Source organism: Oncorhynchus mykiss, chromosome 5, assembly GCF_057628025.1.
Source record: "Oncorhynchus mykiss isolate SJ-2025 chromosome 5, ASM5762802v1, whole genome shotgun sequence".
NCBI lineage: Eukaryota > Metazoa > Chordata > Actinopteri > Salmoniformes > Salmonidae > Oncorhynchus > Oncorhynchus mykiss.
The window spans coordinates 27,267,813-27,294,686 of record NC_143026.1 but is presented as its reverse complement, the minus strand read 5'-3'; the positions used below and the strand labels follow the sequence as shown (position 1 = coordinate 27,294,686).

Sequence of the window (26,874 nt, the reverse complement as noted above, 5' to 3'; positions counted from 1 at the left end):
CCAACTTCTGTTGAGCTTCAATTGGCAGGCAGACAACCTTACATTCCCCTGCAAAATGTATTGATAAACATGGGAAGTCATTTTTCTGTTGATGATAGCAGCTGTCCAGGCCCTGAGGCAGCAAGGCAGACCCAACCCATGATGCTCCCTCCACCATACTTTACAGTTGGGATGAGGTTGTTGTGCTGTGCCTTTTTTTTTCTCCACACATAGTGTTGTGTGTTCCTTCCAAACAACTCAACTTTAGTGTAATCTGTCAAAGAATATTTTGCCAGTAGCGCTGTAGAACATCCAGAGTTATTTTGCTAACTTCAGACGTTGTTTTGTTTTTTGGACAGCAGTGGCTTCATCCGTAGTGTCCTCTCACGAACACCATTCTTGTTTAGTGTTTTATGTATCGTAGACTTGTCAACAGAGATGTTATCATGTTCCAGAGGTTTCTGTAAGTCTTTAGCTGACACTAGGATTCTTCTTAACCTCATTTAGCATTCTGCATTGTGCTCTTGCAGTCATCTTTGCAGGACGGCCACTCCTAGGGAGAGTAGCAACAGTGCTGAACTTTCTCCATTTATATATATATTTTTTTTTACTGTGGACTGATGAATATCAAGGCTTTTAGATACTTTTGTAACCCTTTCCAGCTTTATGCAAGTCAACAATTCTTAATCTTAATCTATTTTGTTCTAGGCATGGTTCACGTCATGCAATGCTTCTTGAGAATAGCAAACTCAAGTTTTGTGAGGGTTTTTTATAGAGCAGGGCAGCTCTAACCAACATCTCCAATCTCGTCTCATTGATTGGACTCCAGGTTAGCTGACTCCTGACTCCAATTAGCTTTTGGAGATGTCATTAGCCTAGGGGTTCACATACTTTTTACAACCTATACTGTGAATGTTTAAATTATGTATTAAATATAGACAAGAAAAATATAATCATTTGTGTGTTATTTGTATAAGCACCCTGTGTTTGTCTATGGTTGTGACTTAGATGAAGATTTTATTTTTATGACCAATTTATGCAGAAATCCAGGTAATTCCAAAAGGTTCACATACTTTTTCTTGCCACTGTAGGCTAGTAGGTTTCATGGTTTCCATTGGGTCATGTCAACTTAATCGCCCTCCATCTATGAGGGTTCTGACTAAACACCTCAGTAGCTTAACAAAATAAAAGACCCAATTCCTGCTGAACTTGACTGTTTCTCTAGCTTTCTTGTTAAAAGGGAACTTGTATGTCTTACAGAGTGAAGTGACACAAGACAAAACCTGTTCAGGGTTATACAAAGGAGTCAAAACGTACCCCACCCAATGACCAGGCTTCATTCATATTAATGCTGCACCATCAGGGTCATTCAGTTAGCCGCCACCCCTCTCTCTCACACACACCTCCTTAGTGAGGAGTATTATGTATCTATCCCCATTAGGGCTGTCCCCGACTAAAACTTTGTACATTTGCTAAAAAATGTCATTTGATTGAGGGTAATGTCAGGCATTTAAAGCCTTAATGTTTCTTCAGCAATTCAACCTCTGTGTGTGTTGCTCTCTGCTGATTGTATGTCTCCTAATGTCATTCCCTTTCATCTCTCTATCTTTCTCTAGTACTGCAATGGTGGGGACCTGGCGGACTATCTACACTGTAAGTGGACTATTTCATCTGTCAAAAGCCCAGAGAAGCTCTCATTAGAATTGCTTGCTTTCCTTCAGTTGGGCCTCTGTAGCACATAGTGTGACAAATTCAGTGGGGGAAGGTTTCAGAGCACTCAGTGAAATGGGGGAAGGTTTCAGAGCACTCAATGAAGTGGGGGGAGGTTTCAGAGCACTCAATGAAATGGGGGAAGGTTTCAGAGCACTCAATGAAATGGGGGAAGGTTTCAGAGCACTCAATGAAATGGGGGAAGCACATAGTGTGACAAATTCGGTGGGGGAAGGTTTCAGAGCACTCAATGAAATGGGGGAAGCACATAGTGTGACAAATTCAGTGGGGGAAGGTTTCAGAGCACTCAGTGAAATGGGGGAAGGTTTCAGAGCACACAGTGACTGGAGCCAGCTTGTGTGTGGAAAAAGCTGGGTATATTGAAAGTCACCTAGAGCATCAAGGCAGAGTATTAGAGTATGTTGGCAAAGTGAAAATGAAAGCTGGGATGATGTAATGGTGGGTAATGAGGGTGTGGGCTGAAGCAACCAGGCCTCTGAATTTAGCACAGGAAGTTTAGGCCCTCCCTAGGCTGCTTGTTTATTTAGACTCCAGTCCCAGGCTACAGGGAAGCTGTGTTTTGATAGGCTGCTGGGGAACAGGAACAGGTCTGGTGTTTCTGTTAGGATGCAAGGGGGGCACGCTGTCTGACTTCCACAGACAACTAAGGGGGAGGGAGGGATTATGACACCATCTCTGGGCCAGGGAAGTGATTGGAGAGAGAGGTCAGTGGGGTGAGAGCTAGAGGAAGGTGGAATGAGAGACGATGCCTCGTCTGGGCCTGTTTTTGCCGTTACATTTGGAAGTGAAATGAACATGCTTGTTATGGTCTGTGAAGCAAGGCTAACCACACGACAGTCAAATGGCACCAAAAAGAAAGTTCAGTATTGAAAAATAAGGTCATTTACATACTTTTGATAGTCAAATAAGGTGGAGTATTTTATTTTCCCTTAATGTCAGTCTGTCCTGTCCCACCCCTCCACCCCTAGCCAAGGGCACCCTGAGTGAGGACACTATCCGAGTGTTCCTGCAGCAGATAGCCGGGGCCATGAGGGTGCTGCAGGCCAAGGGGATCATTCACAGAGACCTCAAACCACAGAACATTCTGCTCTCCTACCCCGCAGGACGCAAGTCCCACTCTACCAACACCTGCATCAAGATAGGTAGGGGGGTGTGTGTGCACATGCTCAGTAATGCATCATATAAATGATAGAGACGTGTTCAAGCTTATAGCTGTGAAGATTATTATTATTATTATTATTTTTTTAATTTTCCACCTTTATTTAACCAGGTAGGCTAGTTGAGAACAAGTTCTCATTTGCAACTGCGACCTGGCCAAGATAAAGCATAGCAGTGTGAACAGACAACACAGAGTTACACATGGTGTAAACAATTAACAAGTCAATAACACAGTAGAAAAAAGAGAGTCTATATATGCAAAAGGCATGAGGAGGTAGGCGGATAATTACTATTTTGCAGATTAACACTGGAGTGATAAATTATCAGATGGTCATGCACAGGTAGAGATATTGGTGTGCAAAAAGAGCAGAAAAGTAAATAAATAAAAACAGTATGGGGATGAGGTAGAATGGATGAGTGCAGGGCTGAAGACTGAAGAGCAGAATTTTATACATCGTTAGTCCTTACTCATATTAATCCTTCTCAAGCCCATGTATCCTGCAGACAGAATTGATTGCCTTTGTGAAGACTGAAGCATGCTTCACAACAGACTGCTATAATCCTGATACTTCTTTTGAAACTTGCTCATTTATTTTTGTGTGGATATTTCTCAGTGCCCATTGATCTTGAATGTTAGCCTTTTTAACCCCCAAAGGTCGATGTACGCACCCCCACAAATCTAATTAGCATTAAACAAAATCCCCATAAAAATCAGTCAGGCATCTATGCGCATCTGTGGTGAAAGGTGACAGAGCTACAGCAGTGTTTGTCAGACCATGAGACATCCCGAAAATTGTTCTTCACACAAAATCGTCTGTAGCGTCGAACGGTTTAGCCTACACACTAATACCCCTCTATGGTAAGATGAGACTCTCACGAACACATAGATGTTGCTTTAGGACGCCCACAGGTCTCACAAGACTTGTCCGAAGGTCCCCGGTACCAGTTGAAAAAATGAGTGGCACTATCTGTTGTTCCATGTAGTGAATCTGTTATTCAATGCGTTTGTATGGGCTAATAGCAGTAAGGCCTAAAAAATAATATATATTTATTTTGATACTTCAAGGGGTCTCAACACTTAAAATCAAATAGCTAAATGATTATTGGTATGACCTTAAAACTATTTCATATAGTTTAGTAGAGGTGTTTTGACTGATTTCTTGTCAACGCTAATATTACAAAAAATTGCTAGCTAATCAACAACTGTAACAGTGTATTTGAGAGACAAGTGCTCGTTGTACAAATGTATTTGTTGCAATAAACATTTGGAGAGGATGTATAGTTTATATGTTATCAGCAATCTAAGCCAGCCCTGTCTGTTTTACACCATAGTTGTGTTCGCATCGGTTTTGTTGCTAAACAACCAACCGGTTTATTGCTGAATCATCTTTTCCCCCTTCTATCCCTCTCTCTCCTATTCCTCTCTCCAGCTGACTTTGGGTTTGCACGGTACCTTCAGAACAACATGATGGCTGCTACTCTGTGTGGGTCCCCTATGTACATGGTGAGCACTTCTAGTTCCTTACACACCCTCAAACAGCCTATGGTCATACTCCCTAGTGGCGCAGCGGTCTAAAGCACTGCAGGAGGCGTCACTACAGTCCCTGGTTCGAATCCAGGCTGCATCACATCCGGCCGTGATTGGGAGTCCCACAGGGCGGCGCACAATTGTCCCAGTGTCGTCTGGGTTTGGCCGGGGTAGGCCGTCATTGTAAATAAGAATTGAATTGACTTGCCTGGTTAAATACAGCATTTGTATTTATTTGTATGTTTTATCTGCCATTTATCTGCCAGTCCAATTTTTGATGTGGGCAACTCTGAAATGTTTTCCTGTATCCACCAGGCACCTGAAGTCATCATGTCTCAGAACTATGATGCCAAGGCTGACCTGTGGAGCATAGGAACCATTTTGTTCCAGTGTCTGACAGGGAAAGCCCCGTTTCAGGTGAGCACCATAGTCCTAACGATATAAGACTCAATCATACGCAGATATACCCAACTCAAAGAGAGGGTGTTTAAATGTTTAAAATGAATCCACTCAATTCAGAAATGGGTCATTCAGAGAGGGAGAGAGAGAAACAGACCCCCCCCCCCCCCCCGTAGCATATTGCCTGTTTCTGTTTGTTTCACATTCTTCAATAAAATACTCAATGTTGTCTATTTGCTGCTTTTCATTCAATCATGTAGCTGTTCTTTAGGCTATGGCCTAAAATTAATTCATATGGTCAGAATATTATACTTTGTAGCATAGGCTTCTGTTTTTATGAAAATATTACATCTGGTGAAAGGCCAACGACATTTGGTCCTTTCAAGACTGTTACATGACATTAGAAATGTGATTTCAGAGACACAAGGTAACAATAGTTTATGATTAAAGGGACCAGAGTCTGTCTGTTACCATCATCATTATCATGATTTATATCATTCAAAATCACAAAAGAATGTATTTAGAAGCCCACTAGGCTACTAACTTGTTGTCATTAAATGTCCTGGATAATAGAAAGGAAATACCTTTGGGTGTTCCTACAACAGCCTAGGCTATCCTACACAGTCACGCAAAGTAGCCGACCTCGGTGTCTAATCCCATGCACAGAAACATATGAAAACATTAACTCATTGCCTTGATGCCTTCTCTGTTAAATCTGTAATACCCTGGTGGTTTCTCTGTTAAATCTTTAAGTATTTAAATATTAAAAATGTACCCTACTGTAAATCTGTAGACAATAGCAGATAATCAACATAAATGTAGGGGTATTGGGTTGGATCTTACGCGGATCACAACTTCCCTTGCGCAGCGAATGAGACCTCAACATGTTCTGGACACCGTTTTCCACACTGGGTGTTTTTGCATCGTATGCTAGATCACAACAGCTGTTTGTCACTTGACTGTCAAGTATTTCCTGGATCAGAAGGAAATGATCCAGGATGGTTGACAATATCACTAGGCCTAACTAAACAGGTACCTAATGCGCATCCAACAGGTAAGTCGATTAACTTTGGCATAGCCTATTGAAGAACCATACAAAAGTTAGGTGACTCTTTCAGGAAGAAGCATTTGAATTTGCAATCATTTTGGATTTGTGTGCCCATGAAAAGTGTTTTCATCGCGTAGCCTAAAATATCAAAGGAACGCTTGATAAAGCGGTAACACACCTTCTTATAGACTCAGCTAGACTTGTCCCGCTGATGGGCCATAAGGGGTTGGAAGCAAATGTCAAGGAATTATCATAGGCCTAGTTTTATTATATTGATAATTAGATTCCATGAAGCAATTTGAAAGTAAATAAATTATTACACGCTTGAAATAACTTTTCTTTATATGTGAACATTTGAAATATATTCATATATTAATAGGCTTATCGATTTCACGTTATTCCCCCAACCTTGATTTATTTTCTGTGTCTAAAAGGAAGACAACGATTGCAGTTTATAAAAAAGATATATATATTTTATACAATATTCTGCCCATATGAACAAATGTATTTTAAGACATACGTGAACAAATATATGAAAACCTTCAGACGGGTTTTAAATGAGTTTACCCTCTAATGTATGCTTATGGATTAAATTTGTAAAGTTATTCGCCCAACCCTGTTTTATTTAGGTTATTCTGTTTAAAAGAAAGGCAGTGAATGCAGCACATTTTTATTTATTCAAGCCCTATATTCTGCCCATATGAACAAACTGACCACTAGCCAGCCGTCGTTCCCCAGCCATTTGCACACACGTGCTTTGCCTGCACTTCAATATTTCAGACTGGTATGGAAGCAATCTGTTTTGGTTTTCTCTCAGACTTGTCCAAACAGACTGACTTTTCTAAACAAACCGTCTTATCTCAACAATACTATTTATTCAGCCTTTCCTAAGGCTCTCAGGTAGGTCAAAACATGACAGTCTAATTTAGGGAAACCATAGAGGTGTCTTGTCTCTGAGAGTGAACTACATACAAGTAATCCAAACTGTCCAGAAAATGATTTTTAAAGGTCAACTGACTGTTTCCACTTTAGATCTTTCCACTCTGAAAATAATATGTGTGCAAACATTGCAAACATGCAAACATTCAAGTGATTTGTTCTGTCTGTATATAAAAAAAATGGTATTGTATTTGTGAGACGTTCTAATGCACATTTGGAGCTAGTAACATAAGCATTTCACTGCACCTGCTATAACACCTGCAAATCTGTGTACACGACCATTCAACTTTGATTTGATGTGTGTGTGTACCCGTAGGCTAGCAGTCCCCAGGACCTCCGGCTATTTTATGAGAAAAACAAGAACCTCAGCCCCAAGTAAGTGTTCACGAACTGTCTGTTTTTAGAGACCGAGGGTTCAGATTTCTTAGATTTATTCTTTCACAGGAGATTGTTTGTTGAATGTTGCTTCCATTTTAATGCACTAATGTTGCTTCCATTTTAATGTACTAATGTTGTGGGAGATCACATTTCATCATTGCCTGTGTTACAAATGACTTTTGATTATCATACTCTCACATACTGCTTTTAGTAGCTTTCACTACCACAATTGTAAAATTAACCATTTTTGGCAAATTGCAAAACATGCCCCTGATCAGTTGTTACAGCAGGAATTACGCGTAAAGTACCATCACGCATTCATGGTGACTTGTGTGTTTCCCCTCCCAGTATCCCCAGAGAGACCTCCTGTCCCCTGAGGCTTCTGCTGCTGGGTCTTCTGCAGCGAAACCACAAGGACCGCATGGACTTTGGTCAGTCTGGCCACGCTCATTATTTAAGAGATGTTTCAAATTGATAGGGTATCCCTAGCATGTTCCTCGCTTTCAATCTTTTTCTCTTCTCATTGTAGAGGAGTTCTTCCGTCACCCCTTCCTGGAGGCGAGCTCGTCCATGAAGAAAAGTGACTAATAGTCCTTATTCATCCATCTTCCCATCCCTAACTGAAACCTCCAAACCATCCCAATATTGATTTTCACTTGTTTTCTTGGTGATTTTTGATGGGTTTGACTTAATTGGCCTATCTATCATATGAAGAGGACAGTCTGATTTATTACTTTGAGAATTGATATTGATATTTTTCTTTCATACAGCAACTCCTGCTGTGACCATGACGTGCTTTCCCAGCTCCGCTTCAGCCAGCTCCTGTAGCAGCTCTTCCACCTCACACCTGGCCTCCCCACCGGTGAGTGTGTGTGTGTGCATCAATATATACATGCTTGTGTGCATGCTATACAGTGTATATACCATGTGTTTGTTTAAAGCATCTTGTAAACAGCGTGATTCAGAGGTGACCGTAGTAACTCATCCGTGGGGCCTCAGTCTTATCACTGATGATGTGTTCAACTCTGTGTGATAAGGCCCAGCTGTCTGACTTAATGACCCATAGGCAGAATAGACTGTTATTGCCCAACAGTTGTTAACTGAAACATACTAGGTTAGAGCTACTGTTGATCAAATCAAATTGTATTTGGTCACATACACACAGTTAGCAGATGTTTTGCGAGTGTAGCGAAATGCTTGTGCTTCTAGTTCTGACAGTGCAGCAATATCTAACAAGTTCTCTAACAATTCCCTACCAACTACCTAATACACACACATCTAAGGAATGGAATAAGAATATATAAATATATGGGTGAGCTATGACAGAGCAGCATAGGCAAGATGCAATAGATGGTATAAAATACAGTATATACTGTCAAAGTGTGTGCTCGGTCTTGTGTTTGCTGGCTGGTATAGGGCTTTTTGTCTAATCTAGTGTAATGTGCTGCTGCCTGTGAAATTTGATGACACCCTTGTGATTATAGTCTGTTATCAGTGATACTGTATATGGTGGATGGTTGATTGTTTGAAACATAGACGGTGCGGGTAGTTCAGGGTCAGTGCTGTGGTCATCGTTCCTTCCTACCTCTCTCTTTCTCTCTCCTTTCTCTCTCTGCAGCAGTCCCTGGCTGAGGTCCAGCAGGTCCATACTAAGACACTCGCTTCTCCTACCCAGGATTCCCCTGGCTTCCTCCTCAAGGACTCGTCTGGAGGGGGCTGCAGCAGTAAGAACTCCTCCTGTGACACAGACGACTTTGTCATGGTACCCGCCCACTTTCCCAGTGAGTACACTCTCTACTCTACCAATGTACTCCCATAGAGCTCAGTCAGTGATGTATAGAATCCAGAAATTGTGAGTGAAGTTTAGAATTGATCACTTTCTCTCGGAGTAAGAAAATAAAGGTTTAAAGCCAGACTAATAAAATGTTACTTAAAAAAAAATATATCTCAATGGATGAAAGATGAATTTGTCATTTGGATCACTTCGAAGTGATACAAATGAAGATTTTACAAATTCTAAGTACAGCAGCATTGTTAAGAAATTGCAGGTAAGATTTATCCAGGTAATTATGACACATAGAACATGCACTAGGCCGATCTGTCCCTCTGATCCATCCACGACTACAGCAACACAATCTAGCTATATCCCTCTGAATACAAACAAGACTCACAAATGAGAGTTGAGTGACACAGAATAAACATGTAATTTAGCTGACAAATGCATGTCGTAAAGGTTATTAATATTGGCTCCTGTCTGTGGGTCTGTCTGCGACAGCTGATGATTTGCAGATTTGAAACCACTGGTGGGTCTGTTGTTAGAGTTGCTTTGATGTTGCTAGCTTGAGCTTCTTAATGAATTGTGGGCAGTTTTCATTCAGCAGGGGATTGAGAATATTTTCCTAGTGCAGCACTTGCTAGTTTGACCATATTTCAGACTTCTCAGCACGATCTGTGCCAGCAGCATGCTGGACACTATGGATAATATTTACGAAAGTCAGCTCTGTCTACTGGGAAGTGAAGCAAGCTAACTAGGAAACAGATAGATCTGACCACACACGCATTGCTTGCAAATGTGCATAGCCTACCGTTGGGTGATTCGTTTACAGCTAAATAAACATTCATACTCTTGCAAATGTATCTGGAGTTGCTAGCTGGCTTATTGTTTTCCTCTTGGATGTGGAGTTTATTCTATTTATTATGTTTATTCTAATGCAACCTTTTTGATGGCGAGTTTATTAAACCCTATAGTTGCTGAGTGTCAACTTTTCCAGGCAAGTGTTTGCACTGCAAGAGATCAAGCTTATAACAGCGCTACCATCGCATGGCAGTAGACGGCCTATATTGTTGAACATGTCTATGTCAATTAGAATTACATTTTAGTGCTGCAACGTTCATAGCTGACTCACTTGTAAATTGTAATTTTTATGCAGTAGAGTAACCTACATGCTTGTCTGGTACTGACTGATGGAAGGGTGGCTGGCCCAGGAGCCACTTGAGAACTCTCAGAGCACATTATGACGTCTTGTCTGGGTTTGTTTACATTATGTCTTGCCTGGTTTTGTTTTGTCGCCTCGACAATTTTATATTTCATAATCACAAATTATTTAAATGAGACGTACTAAGTCTGGATTTAAGGATGTAGTAGGTTTCTACTCCAAGGTTTCATCAGTTTGGTTTGATGTGTTGCCATGGTTTCTCAGCAGGTGAGCTCACCTGTGAGGGGCCTACTGGAAAGGTGTTCCACGACAGTCTGATGAACAGCGGGTGAGTTTAGTGGTCAGGGTCGTACCTAGATGCTGATGGTAAATGCACCCAATCCTACTTCTTCATAGTAATATAATATACATTATAATCACAAAACTTTTGTGTTCTCAACTCCTCATTAGCTCTCTGCTAGCTTTTGGTGGCCTGGGCAGTCAGGGCAAGACCCCACCCCACTCCCCCTCCTACAGTGGCTCCCCCAATCCTATCAGGTAAGAGCAAAACACACTCTTACTGGACAGGAATTCATTCTCAGTGTTCAGACAGATTAAACCATCTAGGCATGCTAGTCAGGTCACCCTGGTAGCTGGGTGGTGTATTGTGCACTGAAAGCAAAGGTCGATGATATACCCTTCTATAGTAAGAGGATTAGTGTGTAAGGCTCGATGACCGGCAAGTCAGTAAAGAACAAATTCTTATTTACAATTCATGGCCTACACCAGCCAACCCCTGTGCGCCGTCCTATGGGACTCCAAATCACGGCTGGTTATGATACAGCGTGGATTCGAAATAGGGTGTCTGTTGTGACACCTCTAGCACTGAGATGCAGTGCCTTAGACCACTGCGCCACTCGGTTGGCCAGTACGTCAACCCCAAAGCAAGGGCTCTCTCAGCTCTCATTCTCTCTCACTCTGTTTGTCTCTCTCTCTTTCACTCTTTCTCTCACACACTTTTACATAGATTTTTTTCCTCAGTATTTTTGCAGTTTCACTCTCTTAATGCATTTAACAGATGGAATGGTTAAACGTAACCAACTCCCCCTTTCTCTCTTCTTTCAGTCGGCCTAACGAGTTCTCTGGCAGTAACTGTGGTAACTATGGTCAGTCGGTGCCCATTCCGGTTCCCACTCAGGTCCAAAACTACCAGCGTATGGAGCAGAAGCTCCATTCCCCCAGCCAGGACGGCTCCCCACGGTCAGTGTATGGGCCTTCAGAAAGTATTCACACCCCTTAACTTTTTCCACATTTTGTTGTTACACAATACCCGATAATGTCAAAGTGGTATTACGTTTTTAGAATTGTTTTATTAGTAAGTTTACCTTTTTGTTATGACAAGTCTAAATAAGTTCATGAGTAAACATTTGCTTAACAAGTCACATAATATGTTGCAGGGACTCACTGTGTGCAATAATAGTGCAACATGATTTTTGAATGACTACCTCATCTCTGTACCCCACGCATACAATAATCTGTAAAGTCCCTCAGTCTAGCAGTGTATTTAAAACACTGATTCAACCACAAAGACCATGGAGGTTTTCCAATGCCTCGCAAAAAAGGACACCTATTGGTAGATGGGTAAAAAGCATTAATCCTGTTTGCAATAAGGCACTAAAGTAAACTGCATGTCCTGAATAACGAACAAATTGTTATGTTTCGGGCAAATACAACAAATCAAATCAAATTTATTTATATAGCCCTTTGTACATCAGCTGATATCTCAAAGTGCTGTACAGAAACCCAGCCTAAAACCCCAAACAGCAAGCAATGCAGGTGTAGAAGCACGATGGCTAGGAAAAACTCCCTAGAAAGGCCAAAACCTAGGAAGAAACCTAGAGAGGAACCAGGCTATGTGGGGTGGCCAGTCCTCTTCTGGCTGTGCCGGGTGGAGATTATAACAGAACATGGCCAAGATGTTCAAATGTTCATAAATGACCAGCATGGTCCAATAATAATAAGGCAGAACAGTTGAAACTGGAGCAGCAGCACGGCCAGGTGGACTGGGGACAGCAAGGAGTCATAATGTCAGGTAGTCCTGAGGCATGGTCCTAGGGCTCAGGTCCTCCGAGAGAGAGAAAGAAAGAGAGAATTAGAGAGAGCACACTTAAATTCACACAGGACACCGAATAGGACAGGAGAAGTACTCCAGATATAACAAACTGACCCTAGCCCCCCGACACATAAACTACTGCAGAATAAATACTGGAGGCTGAGACAGCATCACATCACTGAGTATCACGATTCATATTTTCAAGCATGGTAATAGCTGCATCATGTTATGGTATGCTTGTCATCGGCAAGGACTAGTTGTTTAGGATAAAAATAAACAGAATAGAGCTAAGAACAGTCAAAGTCCTAGAGGAAAACCTGGTTCAGTCTGCTTTCCAACAGACACTGGGAGACAAATTGAACCTTTCAGCAGGACATAACCTAAAACACAAGGCCAAATATACACTGGAGTTGCTTACCAAGAAGACATTGGCCTAGTTACAATTTTGACTTAAATCGTCTTGAAAATCTATGGCAAGACATAAAAATGGTTATCTAGCAGTGATCAACAGCCAACTTGGCAGAGCTTGAAGAATGTTAAAAAGAATATTGTACAATCCAGGTGTGCAAAGTTCTTAGAGGCTTACCCAGAACGACTCACATCTGTAATCTCTGCCAAAGGTGATACTAACGTGTATCTAATCAATTTGGAATTCATGCTGTAACACAACAAAATGTGGAATAACTCATGGGGGTGGAAACTCATGGAAGCACTGCAGATATACATGCATTATCTACACACACGCTTATATTAACCTATAGTCTCCTCTGTGGCACAGTAGTATAATTTCTGGCTTGGCGGTAATAGGGAATATTGTCTTATTTTGTGACTTCTCTGTTTCTCTCCCCACCACAGGCTGTCCACCCCAGTGCGTCGCTGTAGCAGCAATAGTTCACTGGGATTTGGAAGGACTGGCCCATCTCTGCCTTACCCAGGAGGCCACGGGGCCTTGGCTGGCCTCCGCAGGCTGTCTGTAGGAGGGGCCAGACCCTTCCAGCTTTCACCTCAAGGTCTGCCAGAGTGCACTGATGTGTCATAAAATGTCTCTTTTTCTCTCCTCTTATTCTTCTTCTTTCTCCCCCCCCCCTCTCTCATTTCCCTCTGTGTCTGAAGTGGGTACCATCCCTGAGCTGCCAGGGCAGGTGCGCCCGCTGGGCACAGACACCGGTAGCGGGGGGTCGCAGGACGGAGGTGAGAACCCAGAGTTCCCCTCCTTCTTTCCCTTTTCGTCCCCCTAACTTCTATGTTGACTGTTTTAGTGTTTTGTTAGTGGTGGATGTCATGGTTAAACTGGTCAGGGGCACTGGAGACTCTTGCTTTGTATCCCAAGGTTATCCACTTCCTGTTGGCTTGATCAGTGGGGTTTAAAACTGACTTAAAGGAACCTTTTGATGTTTTACTTCCATGTGTCTTTCCCTCACCTTGTCAGTGTGTATATAGTTAGTCCCTCATCTAATATAATATATATTGACATTTCATTATTCACATTTTGCTGCACTATTATTCCTCCTCTAACCCCTGTCCCTCTCCAGCTCTCCAGTTCCTCGACATGCGGCCTCCCACTCAGCAGCAAGGCCTGGTCACCCGGCTTCACAGCGCCCCATGTCTCCTCGAGGCTGCTAGCAGGGGCGGCAGGCAAAATATCAGGAAGCAGCACTCTGACCCAGTGGTGGCCAACCACCAGGCAGGCATGGTGACTATGCGGCCCCTGCACTCCTCCCCCAGGCTGAGTGAACTCATGCAGCGCAGCCCCCTCCCCACCATTCTAGGATCTCCCTCGAGAGTAAGTTCATGTTTTGGACAGCGCATCAAGTATAAGACCTATGCTTGTGTTTACAGGAAGCTGAGGTATCCAGCAAATGGCTTTAATCAGTCAATCTCACTGTCCATAGTCTTTATATTCTCTACTTTGGCTGAGTCTTGCCTCTGACACTGACATCCTGTCTACAGGCCATCCCACCCTTTGAGTTTCCAAAACCTCCCAGCACCCCCAACCTGGTGACCTTCCTGGCCCAGCAGGGCCTGGTTCTGGCCCCTCCTGGCAGCAGGACTGCCTCAGACCACAGGGACCCAGGACAGCAGGTTGGCAGGTCTCAGAGTGCAAGTCGTCTGTCTGACATGTTGCTGATGGCTGCATTTGGAGGGCCGCTGGGGGAGCAGGGGAGCAATGAGAACCTCGGCTCTAACAGAGGAGCCATAGACATCACAGGTGGGCTTAGTAGAGCTGTTTACCAAGTTTTACTCTTCAGTAGATGACTACCTGAATGACTAAAGAGAGAGCTGCTATGTTCATGAACTGAGCTTGACTAGAGATATATATATATATATATATCAGTGACTGACTGGAGATCCTTGTTTAAAGTTAAGCAACTTCGTTGGTTCACTCTTTGTATGAATGTTCAGCAAGACTAAACAGATTTCTTCACTCACTTTTTCAACTGGGGTCACGGTATCAATTGGGTGACATTCCACAGGGGTAAATTTCAACACTTAAACCTTTGAAAAAGAGACAAGGATCCCATTTTATTCTAGATGAGATAAGGTGGAATATCATGCTAGTCAGTTTGGTCAGGATAGAGGCTTTCAGTGTGGCGTTCAGCTTTGGACTGTAACTGTAGCACATTTGGCGTGCAAAACCACACAAAGAGCCAATAATTTTTCAAGGTGGCCTGTCTAAGTGGGTCAGTGAAAGTTGATTCTGATAAGATGGAGGTTTCCTTACTGGTATATTATGTTTCAACATACTAAAACATTAACTGTTTTTAAACCCCTGCTGTTGGAGGACATCAGGTTTTATTTATACTGCTCTGCTAATAATATGGGCAAACTGGATGTTAAAAGCATGCATCTAACTACCACGGTAAATGACTACGTGCTCCACTGCACATAGCTAGGTCATTAGTTACTATGGTTCATATTCTCTGGCCTATGTGTTTTCTAATTTAAAAAATTAACCTCTCCAGAAATAAGTCTCTCACTGTTGCCGCCTGCTATCGACCCCCCCTCCACTCCCAGCTGTGCCCTGGACACCATTTGTGAATTGATTGGCCCCCATCTAGCTTCAGAGTTCATTCTGTTAGGTGACCTAAACTGGGATATGCTTAACAACCCGGCAGTCCTACAATCTAAGCTAGATGCCCTTAATCTCACACAAATCATCAAGGAACCTACCAGGTACAACCCTAAATCCGTAAACATGGGCCAAATACACCTTCGCTGTTTTCAATCAGGATCTCAGCGATTACTGCCTCATTGCCTGTATCCGCTATGGGTCCGCGGTCAAACGACCACCCCTCATCACTGTCATACGCTCCCTAAAACACTTCTGCGAGCAGGCCTTTCTAATCGACCTGGCCCGGGTATCCTGGTAGGATATTGATCTCATCCCATCAGTCAAGGATGCCTGGTCATTCTTTAAAAGTAATTTCCTCACCATCTTAGATAAGCATGCCCCGTTCAAAAAATGCAGAACTAAGAACAGATATAGCCCTTGGTTCACTCCAGACCTGACTGCCCTTGACCAGCACAAAAACATCCTGTGGCGGACTGCCATAGCATCGAATAGTCCCCACGATATGCAACTGTTCAGGGAAGTCAGGAACCAATACACGCAGTCAGTCAGGAAACGCAAAGGCTAGCTTTTTCAAGCAGAAATACGCATCCTGTAGCTCTAACTCCAAAAAGTTTTGGGACACTGTAAAGTCCATGAAGAACAAGAGCACCTCCTCCCAGCTGCCCACTGCATTGAGGCTAGGTAACATGGTCACCACTGATAAATCCATGATAATCGAACATTTCAATAAGCATTTCTCAATGGCTGGCCATGCCTTCCTCCTAGCTACTCCAACCCTGGCCAACAGCTCCATCCCCCCCGCAGCTACTCGCCCAAGCCTCCCCAGCTTCTCCTTCACCCATATCCAGACAGCAGATGTTCTGAAAGAGCTGCAAAACCTGGACCCTCTCTTTCTAAAACTCTACGCCGCCATTGTTGCAACCGCTATTACCAGCCTGTTCAACCTCTCTTTCGTATCGTCCGAGATCCCTAAAGATTGGAAAGCTGCCGCGTTCATCCCTCTCTTCAAAGGGGGTGACACCCTAGACCCAAACTGTTAGGCAGGGCAGGATGGATATAGGTCTCTATCTAAAGTCTTTGAAAGCCAAGTTAATAAACAGATCACTGACCATTTCGAATCCCACCGTACCTTCTCCGCTGTGAAATCCGGCTTCCGAGCCTGTCACGGGTGCACCTCAGCCACGCTCAAGGTACTAAACGATATCATTAACCGCCATCGATAAGAGACAGTACTGTGCAGCTGTCTTCATCGACCTGGCCAAGGCTTTCAACTCTGTCAATCACCGTATTCTTATTGGCAGACTCAATAGCCTTGTTGTTTCTGATGACTGCCTCGCCTGGTTCACCAACTACTTTACAGACAGAGTTCAGTGTGTCAAATCGGAGGGCATGTTGTCCGGACCTCTGGCAGTCTCCATGGGGGTACTACAGGGTTCAATTCTCGGGCCGACTCTTTTCTCTGTCTAAATCAATGATGTCGCTCTTGCTGCGAGCGATTCCCTGATCCACCTCTACGCAGACGACATCATTCTGTATACTTCTGGCCCTTCCTTGGACACTGCGCTAACGATCCTCCAAACGAGCTTCAATGCCATACAACACTCCTTCCGTGGCCTCCAACTTCTCTTAAACTCTAGTAAAACCAAATGCATGCTTTTCAACCGTTCGCTGCCCTCACCCGCCCGCCCGACTAGCATCGCCACCCTGGACAGTTCCAACCTAGAATATGTGGACAACTATAAATACCTAGGTGTCTGGCTAGACTGTAAACTCTTCTTCCAGACTCCTATTAAACATCTCCAATCCAAAATCAAATCTAGAATCGGCTTTCTATTTTGCAACAAAGCCTCCTTCACTCACGCCGCCAAACTTACCCTAGTAAAACTGACTATCCTTCCGATCCTCGACTTCGTCGATGTCATCTACAAAATAGCTTCCAACACTCTACTCAGAAAACTGGATGCAGTCTATCACAGTGCCATCCGTTTTGTTACCAAATCACCTTATACCACCCACCACTGCGACCTGTATTCTTTAGTCGGCTGGCCCTCGCTACATGTTCGTCGCCAGACCCACTGGCTCCAGGTCATCTATAAGTCTATGCTAGGTAAAGCTCCGCCTTATCTCAGTTCACTGGTCACGATAACAACACCCACCCGTAGCACACGCTCCAGCAGGTATATCTCACTGATCATCCCCAAAGCCAACACCTCATTTGGCCGCATTTCCTTCCAGTTCTCTGCTGCCAGTGACTGGAACGAATTGCAAACATCGCTGAACTTTTATTTCCCTCACAAACTTGAAACATCAACTATCTGAGCAGCTAAACGATCACTGCAGCTGTACATAGTCCATCTGTAAATAGCCCACCCAATATACCTACCTCATCCCCATACTGTTTTTATTTTATTTACTTTTCTGCTCTTTTGCACACCAGTATCTCTACTTGCACATCATTATCTGCTCATTTATCACTCCAGTGTTAATCTGCTAAATTGTAATTATTTGCTCCTATGGCCTATTTATTGCCTACCTCCTCATGCCTTTTGCACACACTGTATATAGACTTTCTTTTCTCTACTTTGTCATTGACTTGTTTGTGTTATTGGCTTGTTTATTGTTTACTCCATGTGTAACTCTGTGTTGTCTGTGTCACACTGCTTTGCTTTATCTTGGCCAGGTCGCAGTTGCAAATGAGAACTTGTTCTCAACTAGCCTACCTGGTTAAATAAAGGGGAAATAAAATACATGTAAAAAATTATTAGTGCTGTGTTTCTGTCCGTCAGCACCCTCTGGTGATGGTGCCATGGCTGCAGGCTCAGCCAGCCCAGCCCAGGTGGTGTTCACTGTGGGCTCCCCACCCAACAGCAGCACCCTACCACACACCTCCAGGACCAGGCAGTACTCAGGTAAATTCTCAGCAGCCTGGTGATGTCATCCTTTACTCAGCACAGCACCACTATGTAATGTGTTAAAAAATGATATTGATACCAATGATGAAAAACAGCAGCAGAGTATACAATGGCACAGTTTGGTAAAGGTTACAAATGGTACAATTTGGATATTGCAGTATGAAACAAAAAAGGTTGTGGTAGACCATAAGATTCCCTCCTCCCACAATCCCAGATCCCCGTAGACCTGACCCTCCCATCCCCCCTCCCCAGCTCCCACCTGCCAGGAAGATAGTGAGACCCCTCCTAGCTGTCCCACCACAGAATTAGAATGCGACTGGCTATGGCGATCTCAGTGGCAACGATGTACACAATACATTTCCCTATGTTAGCCATGATCTAGTGCCTGTTCTGAGCTTCTTGCCATGCTCTAACCTCTACTTTCTATAGCAGGCTCCTCCAGCTCTATCAGCCCAGTGGGGTCCTTTACTAGCCGATATCAGACAGGCACCTATCTGGAAGGCTTCGAGGATCCCTCCAGTCCACGTTACAGCTTCACGGACCCCATCACAGCCAACATGGGGGGACCGGTCACCTTCCTGGCCCCTGAGCTGCCAGAGGAGACACTGATGGCGGTGAGAGGATGAGAGTGGGCATGGGGTGGGATGTGGGGTTGTTGCTGTCTGTCACTCTCTGTCTCTGCATGTTTCTTTCTGTCACTCTCTCTGTCTCTGCATGTTTCTTTCTCTCATTTCATCTCTGTGTCTGTATTAAGGAATGCCCATTAGAGGGTGACACGGGAACAGGACTCCCGTGGGTCTTGCAGGTCCAGTGGTATTCCAGCAGGAATGGGAGTGAAGTTCTAGAGTCAAGTTCAGGACAGGACAGAATCGACACTCCACAATAACGGGCAGTAGTTCTAAACAGAGTTTGTTTGGGGGGTTAATATGTATTGTGTGGATAATTTCAGAAGGAGACTGTTTGTAGGGCTAATAGTTAACTTAATAGAAATATATTTTTAAAAATCCATGGTCATTTTGCCCCTCCCCCTCATGTCGGCTCAGTTTCGCTCCAGTTGTAGCCAGTCACTACTTTACCTCAAATGCATGCAGAGATTTACACAATTCCACATGTCCATATCCATGAGTTCATCCAACTCTGGGTAAGTACAAGGGCTGTCTTTAGGAAAGTTTGTGGTCATATGCACATCCTTAAAAACATAGGTGCAGGGCTAATAAAGAATACTAGTATAGAACATGAAGGCCCTCACACTGTTAAAGCTCCCAATTCACTACTTTATTGACAACATTTTCATCCCAAACAGATTCTCATCAAGTCAAATAAAGTGCAAGGGCTGCCTTCATTGCCAAAATCTCATAATGTTGTTATTATCACCTGTGTGCAGCCGAGGCAACTGTCTCGTGAGCGCAGAGCAGCAGCCAAACGCAGCAGTTGCTATGGTTACTCAAATGCAGAGCGGCTCTATCGCATTAGTGGAAACCAAGACTGTTCTCAGGGCATATCTGCCAGTTTTGAATAGCAGAAGTGACTTTTTGTAGCAGGTTAGGAGAATTAACGTGACATGTTAAGATAATTAGGTTTGTAATAGCGAACTTTGTAGTGGTCAATGTGAGTGACCTTGTCTCTCTCTCTCCCTCTGACTGTCTGAGAGCAGCAGGAGCACACAGAGACCCTGAGGAGCCTTCACTTCACCCTGGACTTTGCCTGCTGTCTGATGGAGGTGGCGGGAGTCAGGGGGACCGGGGCTGGGGCTGTGGCGGAGCAAGGGGACACCTCCCCACCCTCCCTCCTGCAGCAGCAGAGCCTGGTGGCAGACCAGATCAGCTCCCTCAGCCGGGAGTGGAGGTGAGAGCCACCAGCCAATAAAGCTTAACCAGTTCTACCACTATTACTGAAACGACTTTGTCCAGTATTTCCTTTTAATGGAAGAGGAGCTCTTTACAAATGGATGATAAAAGCAAGTCAGACTTGTTTACTGCTCACTTTGACATTCAGAGACACTTTGCGATGACTGTAGCACTAGCTAAAAAACTTGCCATGATTCTGATCTGTGTGTGTTTGTGTCTCAGCTATGCGGAGCAGCTGGTGTTGTACATGAAGACTGCAGAGCTCCTGTCGTCTGCCTTACACACAGCCATGGAGTGCATCAAACAGGGCAAACTGTACCCCTCTGCTACTGTCAAACAAGGTAAGACCCAACAACCTTACAACATGGCTGATTGGAGAAGCCAAAATTAAAAGCCAACATTTACAGGAGGATATAACATTAAACCTAAGTAGTAGATGATATATCAGTAAATATTCTTGAGCCCAACCCTACTTGGAGTAGGTATGCTCTCTGTCTGTATATAACACTGTTCCTCTCTTAACCCTCTCCTCTGTGACCGTGTGTTTAGTGGTGAAGAGACTGAACAAGCTTTTCAAGTCCAGCGTGTCGTCCTGCCTCTCCCTCAACGCCCGGCTGGAGCGCTTCTTCTCTAGGAAGCACCGTCTCATGGACCACATTAACACTATCACCGCCGAGAGGCTGCTGTTCAGCCACACCGTTCAGATGGTGAGGGAGATACTGTGTTCAGCTCAACACCGTTCAGATGGTGAGGGAGACACTGTGTTCAGCTCAACACCGTTTCTGTCATCTCAGCATCTGATCTCTTCTTCAGCATCTGATCTCTTCTTCACCCTCTACTAGGCTTGTGGTTGACTCGTTTAACCATTTTATACAGCTACATGTTTTCATCAACCACGTGCATGTAGTGTGTAGCTGTCATAAAGTGATATTTGAGTTAACCTGATAATAAGGAGTATGATTGGGGTCTTTGCTATTATTCACCCATACTTCCAAATGGAATCCCTTGTATTCAAACCCATTTACAAACCTTTATCGTGGCAGTATTCCTCTATCCTCTCTGACTTTGCCCACTATCTCCCCCTCTGTCTCTCCCTCTGTCTCTCCCCAGGTGCAGGCTGCTGCTCTGGATGAGATGTTCCACCAGGGAGAGGCGTCGGTGCAGCGCTACCACAAGGCCCTGCTGCTGATGGAGGGCCTGTCCCTGCTCCTCACCGAGCACGAAGACATCCTCATCGTTACCAAATGTAAGTCACCTCTCATCTCTCACCACAACCCCTTACCTAGATCTGGCCTAGCAAAATACTCTTAGCAAAAAAATGTATCTTTAATTTACAATCTGTAGAAACTATGAGAATAGGAAGGTTCTTTTGTGAAACAGCACAGTGGAAAAAATATATGGCAGCTAGAAATCAAAACTGGACGCTCTTCAGAGATAGTTGGGAGGGGTTGAGAATAGCTGAAGGATGGGACTAAAACAAACAAAAGAGAACGAATGTAAATTATGAACTGGTTGGTTTATAATCAGACCGTATACCATGGGTATGACAAAACATGTATTTTTACTGCTCTAATTACGTTGGTAACCGGTTTATAATACCAATAAGGCACCTCAGGGGTTTGTGATATATGGCCAATATACCACGACTAAGGTATGTGTCCGGGCACTCGGTGCTTCGTTGTGCATAAGAACAGCCCTTAGCCATGGTATATTGGCCATATACCACACCTCGTGCCTTATTGCTTAAATATACTGTGTCTGTAAAATGTATGTATAGCTGGAAATAGAAGCCTAAGTATTGTTGTCCATTAGTTTTCTCCAATCGGGAGGGGTGATGGGGTTAGGGGAAAATAAAAAAGGAACATATATCTTCATAGAACACCATTTTATTTCCATGACTACAGGAATGCAATTTCACGCTAAATAGTTTTGGAAGTATACTGTTGTTTACTTAGCTCAGTGACTTGTCCCTTTGACCATATCCATTGATTAACTACTGCTTCTAAACCCCCATCCCCCCGTTCTCTCTCTGCAGGTAAGGAGTGCATCGAGCGTCGCCTCACAGCACTACAGTCAGGGCTCTGCATCTGAGGACTCTGCTCAGCACCCGTGGATGCTGCTAAACTATGATGTCAGTCATTCTGGACAGACACCACCATGCCCATTCAATCTGACTTCCTCCCTACCAACTCAGTATCCTCCCTCCACCCTCTAGTTTCCATGGAGATACCAGCCAGTGGTGGGGGCAGGGGGTGTGTTATGAAGGGCCTGGACTGGGTATGCTTGGGACTGGTGACGCTGGTCTCTCATACTCACAGTGGAGCCTGTGACCGCCTGGTTGATGTTGGAGATGAAGGGCTTGTGAGAAGGCCACTACACACTCCTCCGTGTGTCAGACAGGACCCCACTACACGGACTGAGTGTGTTAGCTATTCATTTCTGTGCAGTGTCCCATACACACAGCCTCTTACCGTCAGTAACGCTGCCCTGAGCAATCACAGCCAAGCAGTCTGCCGGAGGATTCTACTGCAGTCACAGACACGCTCCATTTGATTCTGTCAATAATTCAGCGCTAAGCAATCACAAATAGACCCTCACTTCTCTTAAGACGTGAGGTATCACTCTATAAGAAGCCACTCTGTGTGAAAAATATGAATCTCAACCCCTACGCGGGGCATTGTGCTATTTTTAGTTTGGCTTGTAATGGTGATTTGTGGACAATAGTATAGCCTGATATTATAGTGAGTGGGCTTAACTTGTCTGTTTTCCTCTTTTTGGTTTCTTTGATGATTTACATTGATTTTGATTTTATTTGTCGTTTTCGAGGAAACCAGAAGAGTTTTTAAGAGCGTTAACACAATTGTATGGCCTGTCACAGCCCACAGGCCTGTGTGTGGAGAAAAAAATGTTGTGTGTTGTTATTGACCCAGCTTAATGTACATTCCTGTGATAGAACCATATAAAGGTGCTGTTACAGAAGTATTGTACTTTATTCATCGCTGTCTGTGACAATTTGTCGATGCTAAGTTTGCCGTATTAAGAATGACAATGTTGCCCTTTTGGACCCAGCAGATAGATTTTTTTGACCATAAACAGGAGAATGTAGAGAGGATTGCTGTATGTGCCACTTCTGGGCCTTGACAGGAAATGGACCTCACTGCGCATTTCCTTTTGACCAAAGTGAAATGGCTGCCATGGTGGAAGAACAGCTGGAACTGCATAAACCCCATTGAGCTTTTTTAGTCTGAGTGCTTGAGATGGATCATCTTATTAATATTTCCTGAAGTTTGTAGCAAATATTGTTATTTTATCCAGTATAGGCCAGGAATAGCACTTTGTAGACCAATCAGACAAATGAATATTGCCCGAATTGAAAAATAAACAAATTTGCACTGATCTCTGACCAGACACGTGAGATTTAGTTGAGCTTTATTTATTGCATATTTTCCCATTCAAACTTCTTTTCGGAGTACAGCAATCACAATCAGTTTGTAAGACATGTTGGCAGTAGAGTAGCAGCCCCTGTGACTGAACTACACCAGTGATTGATTACTGGTGTTATAGCACTGTGTTGAGGTTTATCAGTACTGTACAGAAAGAAGAGTGAAGGTGACTTATAAGATGTACATGAAACATTATATGTTCAGTTTTTCTTGTACATATTAGGAGAGATTTCAGTTTATATAGAATAATTTCTATGGGTTTTATTGTAGTTTTAGGCGGTTTTGTTTTAGGTTTATTCATAGTCAGATGTATGATGGGTGTCTGAATCTTGACAGGGAAGTGTCATAAGCTATTAAATTTTGAAAGGTGCCTTTGAGAAGAAGACCCCCCCCCCCCCCCCCCCTCCTAAAAAAAAACTGCTACATTTATACACTGAAAAAATATTTGTTGTATGGAGTGTGTTTGTTTCATTTCACAGTAGCCAAAATGAGGACTTGATGCTTGGAGTTTATGGAATTGTAGTGTATCAGTTGTTCAATGGATATTTGCTGGGAAGAGTTTTGCTTGAGGTGGGTGGATGTTTCCCTAACCACAGCTCTAGGACCACATCATTGTAACCCCAGCAATAACAATTTGTGGGTAGATAAAACATCTGACCATATATCTGACGGTGCAATGGACGAGTGGTTAGAAGCGACTTCTACCCACTCCAAGAAGCTTGCGTGTTCCGTGCGAGAGCAGTCCTGCAGCTCTGTTGCATATCGAGCTATGGATCCTACCTGACCGCCTTGTTCGTCATGGGTAGAGCAGTATGAGGAAGGGAGCATTTTCCCCTGTGAAGATTGTCTGAATATTTTGGTTTCCCCATAGATGCTTTCTGGCCAGTCAGTAAAAAGTCTCTTTTTTTCTTACTCTGAAATGTTTCATTTGCATAGAGCGTATGTCAATGCATTAATGTCTAGTTTATATTATACACATTCCAGATGATTATGTCATGTCTAGTGACCCATATGCTTCTTGTCAGCCAGTGTGATTCCTACGGATCAGCTAGTGTAAAGTGGGAAATGTTCAACGAGTGGCTGGTAGCAAGGCAATGGTAGACCTTTAAGCTTTTTATGCATGTGTCACTTTTTTCTTTTGTTTCTTACAATTAGTAGCCTAAAGCCACATAAATGGCAAATAAATCACTCTGTAGAAGAATTACAACTTAGAAGGTGGTTAATTGAAAAGCCCATGACGTAAAAGCTTGATCTGCACGCCAATGCTTAGGTGACACTAAAAATACATGCCCACTTCCATAAGGGATATCACTGAAAATACAAGGTTTTGCCATACAACCTGAGAGGTTTGCAGTTTTGCTTCTATGCTTTATCAATGCAGTATACCTGCAAGCTTGTTCCACACTGCTAATTTACCTTACTATCTCAGACTCTGTATCAAAAAAAAAAAGTATGTTATTGCTCTGAATGTGTTTATATTACAAAGCATGGATAGAATCCCCCCCCCCCCACACACACACACACCTTTCAAAACATCTTTCAAAATAATAGTATTAGAACAATCCCAGTAAATTCTAGATTTTAGTCAAGAGTTCCGGTGAGCTCCAAAATTATTGGGGTTTGACACTTTTTTTGACTGTACTCCAGCACTTTGGATTTGAAATGATACAATGACTATGAGGTTAAAGTGCAGACTGTCAGCTTTAATTTGAAGGTATTTTCATCTATATCCCCAATGAAGGTGCCACATATACGTATATTAAAGTAGTCAAATGTTTTGTTATTTGGTCCCATATTCCTAGTACACCGGGATTACGTGTGTGAGTCTACAAACTTGTTGGATGCATTTGCTGTTTGTTTTGGTTGAGTTTGATTATTTTGTGCCTGATAGAAATGGTATTGTCATTTTGGAGTCACTTTTATTGTAAATAAGAATAGAATATGTTCTGAACACTTCTACATTCATGTGGATGCTACTATGATTATGAATACTCCTGAATAATGATGCGTGGGAAAGTTACAGAAGCACAAATATCAAATAAAAGTCACTCAAATTACACAATACATCATTTACCATGAATTTCTATTGGGCACAAAATAATCAAACGACAAATGCACAAGTTTGTAGAGTCACAAGCTTGATGTAATCATTGCGTTCGAGAAATATGGGACCAAATACTACACTTTTGACTACTTCAATACACATAAGTCAATTTGTCCCAATACTTTTGGTCCCCTAAAAGGGGGAGACAATGTACAAAAAGTGCTGTAATTTCTAAATGGTTAAATACCCTCAAATGGAAGCTGACAGTCTGCACTTTAACCTCAGTCATTGTATCATTTCACATCCAAAGTTCTGGAGTACAGAGCCAAAACAACAACAGTGTCACTGTACTTTTGGAGCTCACTGTATATCTCTGACTGTTGTACACTTAAGCCTGTCAAAGATTTTTTTAAACTATACACATTTAAATGTCTGTGTGATGTATCATTTTTTGGTTTAAAATAATAAAATTGTGCAAGAAATTAAGTTGTTATTATTTGTTTTATTCGTGCATGTGGTTAATTTGGTGGTTTTATATTCTAGGAAGTTGAAGTTCCAATGTTATACTTCTGGAGGTGTGCAACAAACTCTCTGAAATGTAATTGAAATGATGTTAGTCTAGCTACTTCTATACTTAACATTATTGTACACTGTATAAAAATAGAAACAACAATTTCAAAGATTTTACTGACTTACAGTTCATATAAGGAAATCAGTCAATGTAAATACATTCATTAGACACTAATCTATGGATTTCACATGACTAGAAATACAGATATGGAACAGTTGGTCACAAGCACCTTAAAAAAAAAGGAGGCTGCAGGGATCACAAAACCAGTCAGTATTTGGTTTGACTAGCATTTGCCTCATGCAGCACAACACATGTCCTTTGCATAGAATTGATCAGGCTGTTGATTGTGGCCAGTAGAATGTTGTCCCGCTCTTCAATGGCTCTGTGAAGTTCCTGGATATTGAACAATGCTGTCGATCCAGAGCATCCCAAATATGCTCAATGGGTGACATGTCTGGTGGGTATGCAGTCCATGGAAGAACTGGGACATTTTCAGCTTCCAGGAATTGTGTACAGATCCTTGTGACATGGGCCATGCATTATCATGCTGAAACATGAGGGGATGGCAGCGGATGAATGGCATGACAGTGAGCCTAAGGATCTCATCACGGTATCTCTGTGCATTCACATTGCCATTGATATAATGCAATTGTATTTGTTGTCCGGAGCTTATGGCTGCCCATACCATAACCCAACTGCCACCATGGGGATCTCTGTTCACAACATTTACATCAGCAAACTGTTCGTCCACAATGCCATACACGCTAAGCTGTTTGCCATCTGCTCGATACAGTTG

The 26,874-nt window shown here is 43.0% G+C and overlaps 1 protein-coding gene across 41 annotated transcripts in view; it reads left to right on the top strand.

Annotated features, from left to right (window-relative positions):
* ulk1b (unc-51 like autophagy activating kinase 1) overlaps positions 1 to 23,423 on the top strand; it is a 37,048-nt gene extending 13,625 nt beyond the window's left edge. For 3 of the 41 annotated variants that reach the window (XM_021602283.3, XM_021602289.3, XM_090234345.1), the window contains exons 5-27: positions 1,596 to 1,632; positions 2,679 to 2,852; positions 4,299 to 4,372; positions 4,712 to 4,813; positions 7,099 to 7,157; positions 7,509 to 7,591; positions 7,690 to 7,740; positions 7,931 to 8,022; positions 8,779 to 8,941; positions 10,361 to 10,424; positions 10,547 to 10,633; positions 11,201 to 11,335; positions 13,044 to 13,198; positions 13,302 to 13,379; positions 13,721 to 13,971; positions 14,139 to 14,397; positions 18,048 to 18,170; positions 18,603 to 18,787; positions 19,828 to 20,018; positions 20,243 to 20,361; positions 20,570 to 20,727; positions 21,131 to 21,266; positions 22,056 to 23,423. In XM_021602283.3, the coding sequence (XP_021457958.3) occupies positions 1,596 to 1,632; positions 2,679 to 2,852; positions 4,299 to 4,372; positions 4,712 to 4,813; positions 7,099 to 7,157; positions 7,509 to 7,591; positions 7,690 to 7,740; positions 7,931 to 8,022; positions 8,779 to 8,941; positions 10,361 to 10,424; positions 10,547 to 10,633; positions 11,201 to 11,335; positions 13,044 to 13,198; positions 13,302 to 13,379; positions 13,721 to 13,971; positions 14,139 to 14,397; positions 18,048 to 18,170; positions 18,603 to 18,787; positions 19,828 to 20,018; positions 20,243 to 20,361; positions 20,570 to 20,727; positions 21,131 to 21,266; positions 22,056 to 22,111 (2,832 nt within the window). In that variant the 3' untranslated portion in view covers positions 22,112 to 23,423. Of the gene's footprint in view, positions 1 to 1,595; positions 1,633 to 2,649; positions 2,853 to 4,298; positions 4,373 to 4,711; positions 4,814 to 7,098; positions 7,158 to 7,508; positions 7,592 to 7,689; positions 7,741 to 7,930; positions 8,023 to 8,778; positions 8,942 to 10,360; positions 10,425 to 10,546; positions 10,634 to 11,200; positions 11,336 to 13,043; positions 13,199 to 13,301; positions 13,380 to 13,720; positions 13,972 to 14,138; positions 14,398 to 18,047; positions 18,171 to 18,602; positions 18,788 to 18,927; positions 20,019 to 20,242; positions 20,362 to 20,569; positions 20,768 to 21,130; positions 21,267 to 22,055 lie in introns of all 41 variants that reach the window. The other 38 variants (XM_090234338.1, XM_090234348.1, XM_090234349.1 and 35 more) reach the window with 32 other exon arrangements.
* Positions 23,424 to 26,874: the final 3,451 nt, after the last annotated feature.